This window comes from Vidua macroura, chromosome 3, assembly GCF_024509145.1.
Source record: "Vidua macroura isolate BioBank_ID:100142 chromosome 3, ASM2450914v1, whole genome shotgun sequence".
In the NCBI taxonomy this organism is placed as follows: Eukaryota; Metazoa; Chordata; class Aves; order Passeriformes; family Viduidae; genus Vidua; species Vidua macroura.
In genome coordinates this window covers 20,739,759-20,759,705 of record NC_071573.1, presented here as the reverse complement: position 1 = coordinate 20,759,705, position 19,947 = coordinate 20,739,759, and the positions used below count along the sequence as shown (strand labels likewise).

The window sequence follows — 19,947 nt, the reverse complement described above, 5'->3', positions numbered from 1 at the left end:
AGGAACGGATGGGATTTTTCCAGCTCTGCCTTGTCTCCCTGGGTGTAATGAGGGGAGATCCCCAACAGATGGCACTTGAACCTCTTTCCTGGCTGTTTTTTCCCTCCAACCTCGCGATGTTCAGACCAGCGTACGCACAGATGCAGCAGGAGCCCGATAAGGCACGGTGTGTGGAAAAAGGAGACCAAAAAGCGGTTCACTGTGTAACAAGGGGAGAGCAAATCCCTAGGTGACTTCAAAGGGTGAAAAAAGCATCTCTTTCCTTTTGAGAAGGCTTGGCCAGGCCTGCCTAATGAGGCTTTCTGCACCCACACACATTCCTGTTCTTGCACCTGGCAGTGTCAGTGGTATACCTTGGGCAGGATAAACTGCAGAAAGCATTAGCTTGTCCTCTGAGCACAACAGGAAACGCAGACCAGAGGGAATCTGTGCATTAAACGAATCCTCACTGCATTGTCTTCACCCCTTCTGCCTGTCTCCCCATTGCACTGTTTGGTCAGGATTCCCACAGTGGAATGTCTCCAAGGGAAAGTAAGATGAAGCACAGCAGACATCCAGCGATGTCTTCCCCATGGCAGCAGTGGGCAGGAACATGTGGAAGTGAACCAGTACCCTGCCTCAGCTCACAGTCCCCTGCCCTCTCCCTGTCACCTCAGTGCCATGTGTTCTTGCAGGGAAAACTTGCCACTTGCCTCCTTTCTGCTCTTGGTCTGGCCATGAGGAACTTAAAGAGCTCTTCAAGAAATGCTGGAGCAGGCATGTGGGTTTACCCTAAGTGTTGTGTGATGCATTTTTCATGCTTTTATCATGTGACCAGAGGAAACTTGGACTAGGTTTGAGCTTTCAGATTTGGTTTGAACCCAGTAGGCAGATCAAAACTCCAGGGGTGAGAAACCCACAGGAACCAAAAACAGAGCAGAGTGATCACATGAGATGCTTGGGAACAGAAACCACTGAATTTTGCATAACTCCAGCAGTGTGATCTAGTAACAGGCTAGATTACAGTCTGGGCACAACCAGCTAGGGGCCAGGAGGTACCACTTCTATTCTTGGATCTTCCACAGCTTCTCTCAGTGACCTTCAAAAAGTCAAGTAACTTTTTCTGACTTGGGTTTTTCTTTGGGAATAATACTATGACTTATCCTTGGAAAATATTTTGCTGTCCTCAGATAAAAGTTACTCAGTAGTGTTCTGCAACCTGTATGTGGAGAAGCAATGTCTCCAGCCCTCTCAGGAAGCTTTCTTTCCACTATGTGATGCAGCAGTGTGACTTGTCATCTACTGGGAACCCATTTAGCACGTTGAGTCTCATCGTCGGGGCACGGATCACCTAAGACAAGGGTTGCAGCAGTAGGTTGTAGCTCTGCTTTCTGTGAGGGTTTCTTTTCCTCTGGGGGTCTGCTAAATTGCTTGTCATTAGCTGCAGCAGTGTGTCACCGTGCCTCCTTCAGAGGAGATGCTGGATGCTGTGGATTGATGATTCTGATCATATGAAATACAAAGCAAGGAAGAAACAGCTGCTCTGCAGGTATTTGCTGAAACACGTGTAGGTAAAGGTTGCAGAAGCAGGATTTGTAGAATTAGTTTCTCTCAAATTGCAAGTGCCCCAAAAAAGCTTCATCAGCACTTGTTTTTGCTGCTTGCCCTGTCCCTGCAGCAGGTTAGGAGGCCTAGCACAAACCCTTCACCAGGCTGGGGTCCCCACTGCTGTCCTGTGGTGTAGTGAGGTGGGGTGAGCTCAGGTAGAGCCTGCGATGTGTTACAGCTGGGATGGCAGCTTCTGCTTTTCTCTGTTTCAGGGAGCTTTTTCAGCTTCATCTGTTCTGAAACAAACAACTAGGCCCTGGCATGTGCCTGCTCCACTGCTTGATCTCTGAATGAGAAAGCAATCACACACAGTGGTTTAAACACACTGTGGTTTATGGGTTATATCTTACAGACCATCACAAGGACAGCCAGTGTCTCCAGAGCTGAAATAAGGAATGAATACAGGCTTGGGTAATTTCCCTTTATATGAGAAAAAAAAAAAAAAAAGAAAAAATTATAAGAGAGTCTCAGTTGTTAGACTTTGGGATATACATTGGTTATTGGTTAGATCCCAGGAATAATTCTTATCTAGCATTAAAAATATTATTGCATATGTCTATGGAGGATTTCTGGTTTCAGTCGGCATTTTACTCCCTCCTGTTCGATGCAGGATGCCAGACTGGCAATCTGCTTATGTGCACTATTCCCGGGTTCTTTTAGTCCATGCAATAAGAAAAGTAGAAGTACCTATAGCAGTATGTGGTGGCTTAGAGTTATAAGGTTGGATTGTGATTTCAATTTGGTGTGAACTCAGAGAAAAATAGGTGAAAACAAGTCCACTGTGTGAATGCAGAACACACAGAACAAGTGTGGCTTAACAGCTGAGACAGTTTCCTACTGCACGCATCTTCTAAGAAGGCACTATCTGAAAAGCAAAAAATTTGCTTTCTGGCTCAGACTCTGTGCTTGTTGTACTCCTTCAAGAAAAAATACTTTGCTAAGTGGAGCTGAACCGAGGCCCTTTCCCCTGCAGCAAAGATGTGCTCTCTCTTTTCCACAGTCAGCACTTTAGGAGTGCTCTTATCTTGTTAGAGGCGTGCTGGCTGAGAACTGGGAACCCATAGTTAACCAGCCTGTGCTCCTCTGGAATTTGTACACAAGCAGAGACCTCTGCAATGCTTCCTAGCTTGTCCCGGGAGGAGGGTTGAGACAAAAGGCTCTGCTGGCCCCCAGGGACTGAAAATGGGCAAAAGGGACCTTTCACCTAGACACGGGGAGTTCATTGCTGGCACGGAGTTGGCAGTGGGTGAAAGCCCTTTGTTGTTACTACTGGCAAACGTGTCGGCGGCTTCCTGTGGGTTCAAAGTGGCTGGGAGCCTATCAGTCAGTCCCTGATAACTTTCTTGACTATTTTGCCAGGGAGGTGCTGGGGGACTGGCCATGGAAATGGGGCATCTTGCTTGTGCCCGAGGATGGCTGGTGCAACAGGAGCTGATGCTGGCCTGGCCCTGCTCTTGCGTTTCTCTGGGGAAAGGCTGTGGCGAACTTCCCTGCTGCTGCCGGCCCCGTGCAACTTCCCGGGGTGGCTCAAGGAACTCGAGACAGGACCCACGAGCCATCCCTATGGATCTGTGCTCTGCATCGGAGGACAGGACAGACAGGTCACGGCATCCCGTTTTGGGATCCCTGGACTGAGCGGGCTGCGAGCCAGGATGCAGTAGCGCAGAGGCAGCTTCCAGTCCCCCATATCCCGAGCAGAGCCCGCCCAGGTCGGGGACTCAAGGAACGCCGGCGGTCGGGAAGGGCCGGTGACCCTTTAAGCGGAGTGCCCGCCCCGTCCCGCCCCGTGCCGCCCCGTCCCGCCCCGCCGGGCCAATGTGCGCCGCGGCTGCCGCGCCGCTTGTTACAAGTTTCCCGTGGCGGCGGTGCCGGAGGGACCCCGGGGTGGCGGCGGCCCGCGGCAGCAGCGGGGCGCGATGCCCGATGCCCGCCCGGGGCTGACCGGCGGGAGCGCTGCCATGAGCGGGGCCCGGCGCCTCGCCCAGGGAGCTCTGTCGTCCGGCGGCGAGCACTCTGCACCGAGTGTCTCTTGTCCCCTGCAGCACGCTGCCAGCTGGTACCTCCCTCCTTTCTGAAGCGTAACTGAGGAGGGGGTGGAAGGCAGAGGAAGTTTGGTGTTCAGTTTTTTTTCTGTAGGCTTTGGAGAGGGATTCCCTTTGCGTCCCAGCGCGGAGGGCTGTAGGACAGGGTGCGGTGGCGGAGGGGAAAGCGGCACAGCCGGGAGCGGCTGTGCGGAGCCGTGCCCCGCCGCCGCGTACCTGGGGTGCTGGATGCGAGCTCCGCGCAGCTCCGCCGAGCGTAGCGGTAGCGGCGCGGCAGATGCAGATGCGTGCGTGTGTGTATGCTTAACCCTTTCTTGGCTCCTCGGATTTGTACCATGCTGAAGATCCTCACCAAAAAGCTCAGGAACCAGAGTTTGAACGAAATTCAACCTTTCCAGCTAAAGGTAAGTAAAGCCGGTTTTGTCTCGGTTGTTTTTTGTTGCTTTCAGGTAACTACGAAGAGGGCCTTGAGAAGCTGAAAACTTGCAGTGTTTATTATGCTGGGTCAGTTTCCTCTCAGCCAGTGAGCTCAGGAGGAACTGGCCTAGGCTGTATTCCTGTTACTTAAAGTCCCGTTCCTTTGCACTCAGAATTACCCTGCACAATTCAGATAATACAGAAAGGTGTACAAAGATGTATTTGTCTGTTCTGTAGAATGTTTTACTTTTGATGGGATTCACATTTAACTGTGTAGGCATTTGCCTAGATACCTTTGTATGTGGGCAATCCGTAGTCTCTCAGCCCTATCAGGCTAGAACCCCGCTGTGCTAGGTACTGTACAAACATGATTTACCTAAAATGCCTTTCAGCTCGTTATTTGCATTTCTCTCTCATCTGGTCCTGAAGGCCAGAATCTGAGCTGAAGTTTGCAGGCTGGATTATTGCATTGACCCCATAGCTTTCCAGATTCTTCATACATCCATTTTAAATGTTTAAAATAAAATCGAGGATCAAGATTCAGGGTAAGAACTGTTTAATATAAAGAGGAATTCCTGCCAGATATAAAGAAGAATTTTTGAGCCATATACCACAGGATAAAAAGGGAGCCATGACGAATGAGAAAAAAATACTGGATCCTGATTTGGCAAAATTGTTGTGAACCAAGGAATATTCCCTGAAATCAGCAGAGTTACTCTGGATTGGCACCAGTACTGTGGGAAGTGTAGCACCTGGCCCCAAATAAAAGATGGGATCTGGGAAAAGTAGCAGCCCTCGTTGCCTGAGTTGGGGGCTGGGGATCCGTATACCAGACTCTAGTGGAGTCTTTTGTATGTGTTACACAGAGGCTCATTGCCGTGTGGTTGCACTTCTGCGCAGTCACTCTGGACAGGCTGATGGCAACTTTGATGAAACATCAGCACTGTTTTAACAAAGTTTGCTGTACTTCTTCCTCTGGGGATTGCACATTCTGTGGCTCTCAGGTGAGGCAGGGTTAGATTTTAATTTTGGAAATAAATAAGGGCAATGCTTTAGGTTGTAGTGGATTGATTTGGTGCAGAGTATCTGCAGAGGCAGTGAGGGTTTTTTTAACATTGTGTTTCTGGGCCTTACGGCTGCAATCTCCTCCTTTAGCTTTACTGTTTGTCTCTTGCCTCAGGCTTTGAAACCGTGAGAATCTTTGGAAGGAGCTCTCAGAGGTAGATACAGCCTTCCGGATGCTTGGAGGCATGCAGGAAAATGTGCATGAGTGGGCATCTGCAGCCATTTTGTTCATGTTAGTGCCAAAGTTTTGTGCTGCAGACAGGTGGTCTGCATTTTTGCAGGCTCAGTGGAGACAGTTAAGCTTGCACTATGCCTTGCTTGCAAGGCTATTGCATAGCCCATCAGAGCTGTCTTTGCAGCTTGCAGTGGGGAGTGCTACAATGACTGGTACACATGTGTATGGGCAGAAAGCCAGACTTGCAAACTCTGGGTTTAAATCTGTTTTGTAGGCCTTTGGGGACCGTGTGCAGCTGCCTGGTCTTGGTTGAGCCTTGCAGCAGCATACTAATTGCTTAATGGAGTGTGCAGTGCTCTGTCTTAGGTGTTGGACCAGAGCTCCTTGCAGGTATGGACCCTGGGTAGGTGTCACAGGGGGTGAGCAGTGTGGAAGCTTCTGGTGGCTATGCAGTGCACGGACCCTGTGTCAAGGCCAAGTGTCCTCTACCATTTTGCTCTACTGTCTTCATGATGTGGGGCTGCCAGGCGCTGACCAGACTTCAGCTTTCTTGGCCTTGGGTTGTGTCTATGCAGGTCTGTACGTATTCTGCTTGTATGGTAAATGGATTATTTAAAAGGTCCAATGTGCTGTCATTGAAACTTAGTGAACATTTAGGTGAGAGCGCAGAATCAGGTCTGTAGCCCTGTAAGTGAAGAACGAGCATCAAGTTTGGATAGAGTAAGATTTGATCTACATTTACCACCCAAACCAAGTGCTTTCTGAGCTTTAATAACAGTGTGCTTAGCTGCTCATCTCCTTCATTGCCTGCTCGCTTTAGCTTTTTATGACTTTTTTTGGGAAGTTCCCAAATTGAAGGAAAAGCAAGCTCTTGTTGTGCTTCTAGATTACAACTGTACTGAAATTAGCCAAATTCCCAGGAGACTGTCCTTGGGTAAATTGTCAACTCATTTTTACAAGTGTGGAAGATTTGACCAATCTTGGATTGTCACCCAAGCTTTAGGAATCTTTTCAGGATGAAATTTCTGCCCACTGTAAAGGTTTTATTTTTGTATGATGTGTCCCAAATCGGTTTAGTGTGGCTGTGATAGGTCCGCCTAGTTTTTCCCTGTTTGGAGAAGCTGAGAGGATGCCATGGCCTTCTGTAAGTGAAACCACAAAATATGCAATCTTTGGGTGTTGATGTAATGGACTTCTCTTTTTCCATTCTAAAGCTGGCCTTTAGGCAGTTGGCAACGAGGGCTGCTCAGAGAACTTTGACTCAAGAGATGTGCTGGTGTCTCTCAGAAAGTGTCCCTCCATTTCCCTTTCACCACAAGTCACCGTGGTGGGAAGAGAGGGACTGACTGACACTTCACCTGATGTTGGGTTAGCCTGCTCAGCCAGCAGTTTCTGATAAGGGTGGCTGGACTGTCAAATGTGATAGTTAGGGTTCAAATTTGAGTGCCTTGCCTTGGAAGACAGCTGACCTTGCTTCACCAAATCCCAGAATGGGTAAGGTTGGAAGGGATCGCAGTGGATCATCCGTTCCAGGTTCCCTGCTCAGGCGGGGTCATGGTAGAGCACATGGCACAGGATTGTGTCCAGACAGTTCTTGAATATCTCCAGTGAGGAAGACTCCACAACCTCTCTGGGCTTGGTCACCTACACAGTAAAGAAGTTCTTTCTCATGTTCAGGTGGAACTTCCTGTGCATCTGTTCCTGCCTGTTGCCCCTTGTCCTATTGCTCAGCACCACTGAGAAGAGCCTGGTTCCATCTTCTTGACACCTCCTCTTTAGGTATTTATATACATTGAGATTCTTTCTGTTGCCTCTGTTTGAAACTGAACAGGCCCAACTCCCTCAGCCTTTCCTGGTAAGAGAGATGTTCCAATCCCTTAATCATCTTTGCTACCTTCCAGTGGACTCACTCAGGAGCTCCTTGTACTGAGGAGTGGAGAACTGGACACAGCATTCCAGATGTGGCCTCACCAGGGCTGAGTAGAGGGGCAGGATCACCTCCCTTGACCTGCTGGAAGTGCTCTTCCTAATGCACCCCAGGATACCATTGCCCACCTTGGCCACAGGACACAGTGTTGGTTCATGGACAGCTTGTTGTTCGCCAGGATTCCCTGGTCCTTCTCCATGGAGCTGCTTTCCAGCACTTGGGCCTGTGCTGGTCTATGGGGTTATTCTTCCCCAGGTGCAGGACCCTGCCCTTCCCTTTGTTGAATTTCAGAAGGTTCCTGTGTGCCCAACTCTCCAACCATTCTTTCTGAAGGGCTGCACAGCCCTCTGGGGTATCAGCCACTCCTCCCAAATTTGTGACATCAGTGAACTTGATGAGGAGGCATCTGCCCCTTCATCCAAGTCATTGACAAATAAGGTAAACAATATTGAGCCCAGTATTGAACCTTGGGGGATACCACTAATGAAAGACCTTCAGCCAGACTGTCTGCCACTGATTATGACCACCAGCCAGTTCTCAATCCACCTCACTGTCCACTCATCCAGTCCACACTTCCTGAGTTTGCCTATGAGGATGTTGTGAGGGACAGTGTGGAAAGTCTTGCTGAAGTCAATGTTGCCAATATCCACTGCTCTCCCTTTATTCATCCAGGTAGTTGTTTCATTTTAGAAGGCAATTGGGTGTGCCAGGCATGACATTGGTAAATATATGCTGACTACTCCTTGTCATTCATGTGGATAGACATGGCCTCCAGAATGAGGCATTCCATCACATTTCTAGGGATTGAGGTGAGGCAGACTGGCTGGTAGTTCCCTGACTCATAATTCTTGCCTTTTTTGAAGCCCTTTTTTTTCCCCCAGTTCTTAGGCACCTCTCCTGATCACCACGACCTTCCAGAGATGATCACGAATGGCCTAGCCATGGTTTTTGCCAGGTTTCTCAACATTTGTGGAAGCATCTTATCAGAGCCTGTGGACTTGTGGATGTCAAATTTTCTGAGGTGTCTTTCCATTGGATACTTGTGCCCCTGTAGTGGGGCAGCATGTGCTCTCCTGAGCTCATAGCACAGCCTGATAGCTTAAGACCTTCAGCTCTTCAACCTTCAGCTTCTGTGGCTAAATCCAAGAAAGGAGAGGGTGCCTGGTGCCTCAGTCTTTGGTTTACCTCTTACTTCAATGGTCTGGTGTTATTGGCTAGAGATTAGGCCAGATTCTGGAACCTTTTTGGGTGCTTTTGAGCCAAAGGTGGCTCTGACTTTACAGGTTAGGGATCATCTTTGATAATGGCTGGCAACTGGGTCTGTTCCAGAGCAGTTGAGACAGGAGAAAAAAGTGAGATCAGGGGAGTGTCCCATATGGTAGTGAAATGCTTCAAAACCAGGAAAGTGAGAGGGGCCTGTAACTCAAGGCCTGCTTGTTTTCTTTTTTTGTGTTAGTTGTCCAGTATTACAGTCTAGTATAGTTTTTTATTATTTTCTTTCCTAGTTTTAGACTTGTAGCCCTGAGAAGTACTTCCTGAACTATTAAGTCAGGCTGATCAAGGAGCTTTTAAAATGCATATCTTGGGCTTGCATGTGGGTAACTGATATTGAGCCCTTAGAAGTGTTCTCTAACCAACTCTGTGAGCTTTCTGCAAATCAAATGTCTTATTCATCCCCACAATTTGGGGTTGGGGTTTCTCACAAAAATGTGTTTCTTCCAAGTTTCTCTTTAACTCTTGGGGCCTTGCTATTTATGTAGTGGCTCAAGTGTGGGTGTCTGTTTTCTGAGCTTTGCTTGCAAGCAAGCTCCTTTGTGCAGGGAGTATCTGGCTGGAACAAGTCTGTGCATTGCCAGTCAAACTAAGCCCTTAATTAGTGGCCCTAGGTGTTATCAGAATGAAACAGTTGGATTGTGGTGTGTTAAAAAATTAACTGGCTGGAACATGCACCTAAAGAAGACTGAGCACTTTAAAGGTGGCAATTTCATTCCAACTTGCTGTTGACACAAACAACTTTGGAGGTGATACAACTGATGTTCTAATCCACAAAAGTTGTTAAATTACTTATGTACTTGGCATATTCATTTTGGTCTTGGGCAGAGATAATATGGACATGTTTGTTGTCACTTCCTTAATGTTGATCAGTGATAGAAAGTCAAATGTGAGTGTTCTGGTGACAGAAAACTGCATTTCTCTTCTACATAACTTTAGCCTTATACTTGCTTAAAGGGAATTGTCTGCTAGGTGCTAACAAAGCCACTGTGTCAATTCTCTTCGTGTACTCTTGCAGCTTATATGTGTGCATACATAGCACTGGGGGCCAGAAAGTAATTTCAGTTATTTTCTACTGGCATCTGTATCTGGAATCAGCTATAAGACTCTGGTCTGGCTGGCCAGCCCTGACAGGCAACTGGGAATCATCTTCATCCTCCCTGTATGAAGGGGATTCAGCTGGCTGTGCAAAGTGAACCTCAGGCTTGCAGGCAGCAACTCCTGCAGTCAGTGTCCCTGTAGTAGCTTGTTACTCTGTGGAGCCGGGAGCATTTTTTTTTTTTCCTTCTTAGACTAAAAAAAAAAGAGTGGAATAGCATTATTGTTGATGCACAGTGGGTATGCTTTCAAAGATCTGCCTAAGTGCTCAGGCTTACTGTGCATGAGGACAGACTGATTTCTGCCTTCCTTTGGGCCGATTGCTTGTCGTATGTCACAGGTCTTCAGCTTGGCACAGGGAAAATTTAGCTTTGTCTGCTGTGGTGTATGCAGATTTTCTCTCATTTGTGGGTGTTTCAGTAGATGTCACCAAACAGGTTCATTCCTCTAGAGCTGGAGGACTCTGTTTTACATTGAAACTTTGCTTTTCTTCCTGTTACACCAGCTGGCTACGTTAGATGCTTCTGGTTTGTTGTAATCGCAGGAAAGACACAAATGCATGAATCCTTTAAGTGTGTAAGTACAATTTTGACTTTTGGAGTACCTATGAATATGCCTGAAATTAGGCTTGTGATAATTTGGACTGAAAATATGTATGTTTAGTGGGTGAGAAAGGCTGTGATAGATACTTAGCTATGGCAAAGATTAGAACAGGCAATCCCATCCACTTTAAGCCTTGGGTTTTTGAGACTTCTGCCTGAGGCATTGTAAAATAATAGGTTTGCGATTCTTTCTACTTGGCTTTGAAGATCTGAATCTTTAAGGGTTGTCATTTTTTCTGTGCAGACATTCAGCACTGATAATCTCCTGTAATGACTTAATTCCAAAGAGTGATACTTCAGACAAATTGCAGATACTGCATATACAGCATGATGGGGCATTCATTGACATTGAGGTAGTTTGTTGAGATGTTCTCTCAGCTGGCCTTTATGACTGATAGGAAACTGTGGACTTAAAAAAAGTCTCCACCTCCCAAAGGCACAAAGAAATCTCATTACTTTTCCTTGTATTTCCCAGTTCTTGTTTTTTATTTGAATGGAAAACTAAATTCTGAAAAGTCAGTGCTATGTATTTAGCTTGGGGGGTTTTGTGAAAATGAATTATTTTTGTTTGCTGGGTAGTGTAGTTCTTAATTTCCTGCTGTCATGCATTGTCTTACAAGTTCCAAATTTGTTGCACTGTTTGGGATGCTAAATGTCTTCTTGAGCACGAAAAGAGCTCATATTTGAGGTGAAAATAGAAAGCAAAACAGGTCATTATTTATTTTAATTATATGCTTTCACAAAAAAGTGGGTTCACTTTTTTTTTTTTTTTTTTTTTTTTTTTTTTTTAGTAGTAAAAAGCAAGGCTTGCATCTGCTTAAAAGAGTTCTTTGGAGTGGTGGGTGGGCAGGGTACCACTCTGCTGTAATATGTCAGCCTGGCCAGCTTCCCTGGCTGTTCCTGGAGCATGCCTGGGGTCACAGCAGTGTTGTTGGGATTCCTCAGAATGGGAACCAAGGGCTGTATTGCCTTTTCAGTGGGAAATAACACTCCCACACACATTGTAGGCAGCGCCAACCCCTCCCACCCCCGTGCCTTTATCTGTAGCCCCTGTTCTCCTGTTGAGTGGGATTCAGGTTGCCGGGTGATCCAGCTCTTCCTAGCAACCGGCATCACAGGTATGTGTGTGCTGGGCCGTGTTCTGCCGCGGGAGCTGCTGTACGTGGCCGTGGGCAGCGCCTGTTTGTCCTCCTGCCACCGGTGACCAGCAGTCAGCCAGCTAAGCTGTTTGTGAATAGGCACCAGCGCCACCCACAAGTACTCAGCGGGAACACCCAGGCAAGGATTTAGAGAAAAGCCAATTAGTTGTGACCTTTATCTGCACTGAAAGCATTCCCTGTGCAGCGAACTCTGCTGTGACCCAGGCCTGAAAGTCGATGTAAAGGACATCTGGCCCAGTGTGACCTATGCAGAGCTGTCTCCATGCCAGTCTGGGCACAGGGCTGCCCAAACTGTGGGGATGCAGCAGGCAGGTGAAGCACAGCTCAAATAAGGTTTCTTCTGGATCGGCATGGTCACTCTTTGGGGATGAACAGCTCAGGGTGTCTGGCATTTCTTGCTATGTTCTTGCTTTTTGTGCCCATTATAACCTCCTCTCTGCCATGGGCCGGTCTGTTTGGACACAGACCTGGCATCCACATGTACCTCAGTCTATATGTCACACTGAATTGTTCAGTTCATGTAGGACAGGCATTTTTAGGCTGGGGCATCTCAGGAGCTGTCTGAGGCAGAGGGAGCAGATCTTACATGATGAGTAGTTGGGTTGTTTTTTGGTTTTGTTGGGTTTTTTTTGTGTTTGTTTTTGTTGTTGTGTTTATCTCCTTTGTAATCACTGCAGCACAGCAAGTGCTCAGCCAGGTGAACTTTTGCTGTTGTCCTGTGGAGCAGCTCTAGCAGAATTGGAATGCTGCAACAGAGTACCCTTGTGAAGAACTCACATGATTATTTCTCTGGACCATCCTTGATGGCTTCATGGAGGGTGAAATACCATGGATGCTTATGAAAACTATCTGTTGGACTTATATGTAAGAAAGTATCTGGTTTGGTAGATTTGCACCGAAGCTGCCATATGGCTGCATGTGCAGTAATCCAAATCCTGGTTCTTTCTAGTTATTCTGTGATAGCGCAGCAGAATATCATCTAAGGGCGGCAGGGGCTAAAAGCCCAAAGAAGATTCTGTGAGTGCTTTATCAAGCAGCTGGTGTGGACCAGCCCCTTGTTTCTTTGTTTCCAGCACTCTCCTCCCCCCAGCACTCCTCTCCAGGCGCTCATCATCCAGGCTGAGCCTGCTGCAGAGAACTCCAGCTTGCCAAGGCTTGAGCTGTGGTGCTGGGAGCAGGTCGACGTCTGTGCGCCACTGGCACGCACCCTTTGGATGAGTGTTGTGAGTGAGGAGATGCCGTGAAACCCGGGGAGGTATCCCTAAGGCATGGTAGGCTGGTAGGCTGTGGGTTGCCTGCCTCAAACAGCATGACTGGGTTGGTTGGTCCTCGTGCCCAGCAAACACACCTGAGAAAAGGCCTCTGCAGCTTTGCCTGGATTCACCTCCCCATCCTAGCTCCAGTGTCAGGCCATATGAGAAGAACTATGAGTTCAGGGCTTGAAACACTTTCTGAGGAGGAAAAGGAACCCAATGCCTGAGTTTAGGCCTCCAGAGAGGCTTTTATTAGCCATGTCTCCCATTTCATGGATAAGTTCACCTGAGGTTTGTTGCCTGACTTCAAGGTAGATGGTCCTTACCTAAATTTAGATTTAGAAAAGGATGGGAGATGCCTGGTATTTGTGAGATGTTCAAATACCTCAATATTCATAAATGTCTGCAATGAGAGTAGGCAGGCCTTGGTTTCTGATATATCTAAGGACCAAAATATTGCTTGGTAGCTGATTAATTGATTTGTCTGGGCTACAAACCTGGTTTTGAGCTAGGATTTCAAGGAGATCACACAATTTGAGTTGCTCATAGCACAAAGATCCTATCCCTTCACACCTATTTTGTTCAGCAATCTGTCTCATTTTACTCCTTCCTAGCAGGGTCACATTGTTTCCATGATGCATGCTGGTTTTTATTTAACTGATGTCCTTACTTCTTGGCATGACACAATCTGCCAAGCTCTATATGGACATAAGATGAGAATAAAATTTCCTTTGCTTGAATGGGGAATTTCCCATCTTAAGGAAAGGTGCCAGACAGGCAGCTAAATTCTCCAGTTTGCTGAGAGTGTGTCTGGATGTAAGCTGGAAAAATATAAAATAATCCTTCCATATCCTGTCACCCAGTTATTACACACAAAGCCAAGTGGTTATTCCAGACAGTTGTCTGCAGCCAGACTATTCTTGTGTGTGTGTTTTTTTTTAAAAAAAAAAAATATATATATATATTTAGTCCTATGAGTTGATTATTCCAAGGGAATAAAGTTCTGTGACCAAAGGCTAATTAAGAGGAAAGAACAGAGGTATTTGGTGTGAAGCATATAAACTGAAATAATTTAGAGGCTTGAAAAATCAGCAGCTTCCATGTATAGATATTTTGTTCTCAGAGAACCCTTTTTGTTCTGGCTTGGACAGAGCCAATCACTTTTGGGGAACCCTTCAATGGTATTTTGTAGAGAACTGCAATGCAATGCAGCTTTTCCCATCTTGCCCCTGAACTGATATAAGGGGATGCTAATTTAGTATTTGGTGCTTGGATACTGTCTCAGTAGCCCTCTGTGGTGGGGTGAGTTGGACCTGGAAGAATGCTGTCACACTTCGCTCTGTGCATCCCCCTTATGTTGTGACACTGCAAGTAATTGCATGGTGCTCTGTGTCCTGCTTCCATGAATGGGATTTAGGAGCATCTGTCCCATGGTAGACCTATAGTTTCCCCCAGTAGCCTATCCTCCTGCATTAGCAACCCAGTAAGTTTCTTCTGTCTAAACCTGTTCATTTTACACCACCAAATCTGTGTAGGGTATTTACATCCAGAACATCCTATGGCAAAGTATTTCACACCTTAACTACACACTGCCAAATGATCACCTGTTATTTGTTTAGGACCTACCTCATACTAATTTATTTTTTTGCCTTCTGTGCCCTATATTGGAGAAGAGAGTGAATATTCAAGTTCTGTCTTTGTGAATATTCAAATTTGGTCTTCTTTTCTAGGTCATCCCTCCATGTGTGGGATGATCTGGCAACCCATTTGTCAGATTTTCCCAACTAGGAACCACTTGGAATCACAAAATATTTACCAGGAAGGGATCTGGTGCAGTGAGAGACATTGCAAGTTACGACATGTTCCTAACTCTTACTTTGAAGGTGCCTGACCAGATGGATCAAAGACCTGGTCTGAAAGGATTAACCTACTGGTTTGCTCTCTGATAGAACACAAGATGTTTGGTGTAAATCCATAGAGATGAAACAGCTCTCATCTGCTTGCACTCAGAGGGGTTAATGTGAGATTTTGAGGGGAGGAGAAGCCTGAAATGTCTCATGTGCTCCAAATGTACTTTCCAGCCTGACTGTAAGGCATTGTTCCTTGTGTTTGCAAATGTGGCTAATGTAGTTCTTTATGGCTGAGCAGAGGTGAGTGTCGAGTGAGGTCTCCCAGCACAAGCAGCTTCTCCTCAGCTAAGGAAGTATCTCAGGGCAAAGGCAGTTGCCCTCTGAGTCTTTTGAGTAGGGAATGGAAAAACTGTTACCAGATGTGTTGTTTATGCCAGCTGCTGTCAGCCGTGCTTCCCTGGTTGAGGGGACTCATGGAATGCTGAGGAGCTGCTGTAAACTGCCTGAGAAGCTGGCCTGTGCAAAGAAACCTTTTCCCATCACAGCAATAGTAACTGAGCTAGGCCGGTGGGGTGGGGTATGAGTCGGGAGGGGTGTATTTGAATCCCCGTGGCCAAGGCAGGAATGGTTGGCACTTCCTGAGTAAATGCTTTACAGGTAAGATCAGCTATTAGAGGTGCCTCTCCAGTTGTAGGTGTCCCTTGTACTGTCTTCCTCTTATGTCTGAGAGGGTTTTAAGCCTCTGATAAATAGTGTTCCTTTTAATCTATTTGGAGCTGAGGTTTAGCAGCAAATGGGCTGTAAATTACAGGCGGAGATAAGTCACTGTGTCTTAGTGCAGCGTGGATGAGGCCCTGTAAAGAAGGTCTTTAATCCTTCGGGATCCTTTTTGTCTTCCTGGATTGCTGTGCTTTGTGGTGTCAACACTGCTGAATAACGCTGCTCCTGCCGGGTGTGAGCCAGGCGTTTGCCAGAGCTCCAAGCTGAGAGCTCTCAGGGGAGATGACCTCCTTTGCAAAGGGATCTCTTTCCATCACAACTGTGTTGCTGCTTCTTTCTGATACGTGCCTTCCAAGCTTAGACACCTTTTTCTTTGTTAGTTCTCATCTGAGCTATGTTATCTCCCCTCATAGGATGAGAAAGCTAACAGATGAATGCCAGCCTCATGAGAATCCTTGAAATTTGTATAGGAATTAGCCATAGCTCTCTTTACTGCAGCAGCAAAGCTATGAGTGGAGTAACAGAGCTGTTGAGAAACTCACAGTGTGGTTCCGTCACATGCAGGTGACTGCCACCTGAGGCCAGGCTGGGCTGGGTATCTTTATGGAGCAGAAGCTGAGTGTGGGAGGAGTGTAGGACATTGGTGGGACACTTACTGGGAAGTGGCACACCTGTGAGCTTTATGTGCAGGTAGAAGTGGAATTGGAGGAGTGTTTGGTTTCTGTCACTTGTAGTAAGAGCTATAAACCTTAACTAGCCCCTTAAGCTAACAACCTAAGGATAGTTTGAGTATTTTGTAAAAGTTCTTGCTACCAGAAAGAGTGATACATATCACAGCATGGAGCTGCCCCATTCCCCTGGCTCCCATGCTGCAGAAGCGGTTTTACTTTGGAACACAGCGGTCTGGGATGTCAAGAAAGAAATTGAAGGATTAAAGACTCTATTTCCGTGGGAACACATTTGTTACCAGACCCCATCCACCTGCTGAGTGAGGGCTGTCGTGACTTTGTCTTATCTGTATTTTTAACAAATGACATTTATAACATTGAAAAAATGACTCCGTACATGACTGCAGCTATGTTTAATCAGAGAGATTCTTGTTCTCACAGTGGCTTTGAGGATAAATAAACTTAATGGAGTTCTCTCCAATTTGGAATATTTTGTGTGGTAAGGAACAGAGACTGGGTATTTTTTGCCTAGGAAGCCTTTTAAAGACTTATTTTTTACTTGATAGCATTCCTTTTGTGTCTTTTGTTGTCACAGAAGTGTGATGCCTGATAGGAGTGTGTGCCTCTATATGGATGCCTATACCATTGGTAGAATTGAGTCTGTTGTAGTCTGTTTGCTTATTTCTATTTTGGGTGGAATCTGAAAGCATGATCTTGGTTTTACTCTTGTAACGGTATTTGCCCAGAGTTTCTGAGAACAGACCCAGGGTGGATAGGAGTCTCAATTGTGGGCATCAGCTGTATTCACTTCCCTGGGACTGGGGAACATGGGGTATCTAGTTTCTGGTGCCTGTGCACTCCAAGTCTTCAAGCACCATAGGCTCACTGGTGGTGTAAACACACTTTTCTGGATTAATGGTGAAGCATCAGGGCTTCCTGGATTTCTCGGGGCTTTTTGGTTGGTTGGTTTCTATTTTATAAACCCTCTGGTGTTTTTATCTTTAGTCTCTTCCTGCAAAATCATCTCAGCTTTAGCCCTGAGAAGAGCAGGGGAAGATTTTGAAAAAGAGGTTTGCATGCTCTGACTGCTGCAAAGAAAACTGATGTGGGGCAGATGAGAGAGTGCAGAGAGTCAGCTGTGTTGCCCTGAACCATGTTTTGACCAGTCAAAACAACAGCCTTTTTCCAGGGCTGAAGCCAGCCCCACTGCACTTGTCTGCATAGAGTCCTCTGGTTTACTCTGCTTGCAGATGAGGATCCCCAGCACTAGGGTAGTGTATCTCCACTTTAGTTCTAGTCAGATTTGCCCACAGGTGCCAGTTCTTTCCAGAAGCTGTACACAGTATGGTCAAGACACATCTATGTATTTGTGAAAGTGCAGGTGGATGAGGTGGATTTTACATTTAAAATGGTAAGAGGACTAAGCAGGTGCCTCTTTACACCCATGCACCACTGATATCCTCACTGTTCTATGTAAGCCTTGTGCCTTCCTTTCAAGATATAGGTAACACAATTTAATCCCATGCTTCTGGAAATGCAGCTCAGTCATTGCTCCTCAGAACAGAAGCTTGGTTTCCATGTTCTTTGATTAATGATTGCCACCACTTCCATCCTGAGTTGCCAGTGACCATGTTTGGCAGTTTATGAGAATAGTAAGCACTGAACAAAAATAATAACTGTACTGTTAAAGCATTGAAGATTTGGCTACCTTCAATCACTCTCTGCTTCCCTCACATCTGTGAAACCACTGACAATTAATACACTCCAGGCCCATGCAGAAGCTGGCATTCCTACAACAGGAATTTTGCTGTACTTGGCATAGGTAGGGCTTAGAAAACAAGGGCCTCAGGGAGTGTTGTGTCCCACTGGCCCATCCCGGCTTTCATTAACCCAGCAGCTCTGTCAAGCAGGACCATGTTCAAGGGTTATGAGCCCTGGGTTTGGCTGTAGCCATTTGCAAGGAAATGGTGAATAGAGTTTGAAGGCAGACCTACTGTGAAAATTAAAAAGGAACATAGTAACATGGAAAAAATATTCTAGAAAAGCTTTTCCAAACCAGGACAGTTCTTGCTGGGAGTTTAGCTGTTGAAGGACCCCAGCTGTAAACCCCAGATATAGCCTGGGCAGTCACATCTCATATGTGGATGTTTGAAGATTGAACTGAATTTCTAACTTGGCAACTTTTCTTGAGGAGAGAGCCAGCCTGTTGTACTAGCATAAATTCTCCCTGATATTCACTGAATATCTCTCAAAATTAAAGGAGATCTTGGGAAAGGAATTACATGTTAATTTGAAGGTCTGTTTGACTCATTCCTTCCTTCTTTCTCATGTTCCGTGGCTCAAAACTGCTTTTCAGTGTCTCGTCATCTACCTTGTTTTCCAACTCTGTCTAATTCAGAGTTTCTTATATTTGGCAGGATGGCACCTCCCTCATTCAAGATCAGGCAGTGTCCCATGGTAACTGTACCAGCTGTTGACTTGGAAAAATAACACTAGGGAAATTTAGTGAAATGTTTTTGCTAAAGCCAAGCAATGGAAATGGAGAAGAGCCAGTATCAGAGCCCTGTGCTGTAGGATGCCCATGTTTGTAGCAGCTGCTCTGTAGGCAGTGTGGCAGGAGGGAGGTGAGTGAGTACTGGTTTCATTTCTCCAGTCTGAAGTCTGAAGAAATGGAAATCAGTTCCCCATCATAGAAATATCAGTAGTCATTACTGAAATCATCCATTACTTTCTGGTTTTGTGCCAGGAACTGGGGTGTGAGACCAACTTAGCAGTCTCTCCTTCCAGGGCTCTTGGAAGGGACTTCACTTAGTTGCAGAGATGCCCTGGAGTGGTCGGCCTGAAGTGAGCAAGCCTGGGTCACAAACAGCCTTGTATGTACAGCATAGGCAGTATTGGCCTTTGCCAGGGAAACCTCCCTGGAGGTAAACTCCCTCCTTCCCTCCCTTGCTCCCAGAGGGAAATTGGGAATGATGCCCTCCAGCCTGTGTGCATTCTTCATTCAAGCTGGGAATGAGGGGTTGCCTGTGGTCAACTGTATCTTTGTATTATCTCTTCCTCATGAACATACCTACGCTGAACCAAACCATACTGTTGGTGTTTTAGGTTTTTAGGACAATGCAGCCTTTAAGTGGAGCCTGGTGGGGGAGTTTTAGTCTGCTTTAAAAGTGAGATTTCTTATCCTTTCTAAGCTCACAGATGATTCTTAATGTCATTGCTTTTGATTGTATGATAGCAGGATAATTTCTCTTCTGGAAGCCAAACCAAGAGGAACTCCACTTTAACATAATGAGACTTTTTTATTGCCTGATGTATTTCAGAGCTTTAGACTTTGAGGGTGATGTGACCCTTTAGGACCTGGGCAATTTCAGCTGCAGTTTATTACTCGGTTGACAGGCAGCAGTGTGATCAGAAAGACATTTTTCTGATTCTAGTTTTCTTTCTTGTATCTCCTAGTTTGTCTTTCATGTAAAAACTCCCTCAGAAGTGTAAGCTTTACTCTTAAGTTTTCCTTAAATACCATCTGGTTATTTTACACCAACCCATATTTGGAAAGATGGATGAGAAATTAAATGCATGGGGAAGTTAGTTTATGTTTCTGTCTGGCCCAGAAGGAGTCCTAGAAGACCAAAGGCACGTCGAGTGCCGGAGCTGAAGATCCCAAGTGTAACACTGGGTGATCCTCATCAACAGGAGGCTGCTTTCTGATGCATTTACTGAAGAAAGACTGAAGGGTAGATGACTACCTGTCCTTTGGTTTTTGGCTTCTTTTGTGCCATAGCTTGTAAACATTCACACATTTATGTGAATTGAAGTTTTTTTCTATTCTCTTCTCTTCAATTTTGCTTGTTAAGGCAGAGAATGTGTAGGGCACAGTCCTCCAACTTTTCTTGTTTTTCCAGCTTGAGCAAGAGCTTGGACTATTGTGATACCAAGAAATGTCTTTCAGTCTAAGCAGTTCTGCAATTGATGTTCTGTGAATGAAGCCATGATCTGGTGGGACTTTTGACATGAAGTTTTTGAATTTTCTGCTACTGCAGTGCAACAGTTCTGAATTTCTGAGGAAAATGGGGCTGTACTGCCTTGGACAAAAGTAAATCTGTGGCTAATA

The 19,947-nt window shown here is 46.0% G+C and overlaps 1 protein-coding gene across 3 annotated transcripts in view; it reads left to right on the top strand.

Annotated features, from left to right (window-relative positions):
• Positions 1-3,523: 3,523 nt before the first annotated feature.
• LOC128805354 (uncharacterized) overlaps positions 3,524-19,947 on the top strand; it is a 60,340-nt gene continuing 43,916 nt past the window's right edge. For all 3 annotated transcript variants that reach the window (XM_053973980.1, XM_053973982.1, XM_053973981.1), the window contains exon 1: positions 3,524-4,033. In XM_053973980.1, coding sequence (XP_053829955.1) covers positions 3,929-4,033 — 105 coding nt within the window. In that variant the 5' untranslated portion in view covers positions 3,524-3,928. The remainder of the gene's footprint in view (positions 4,034-19,947) is intronic.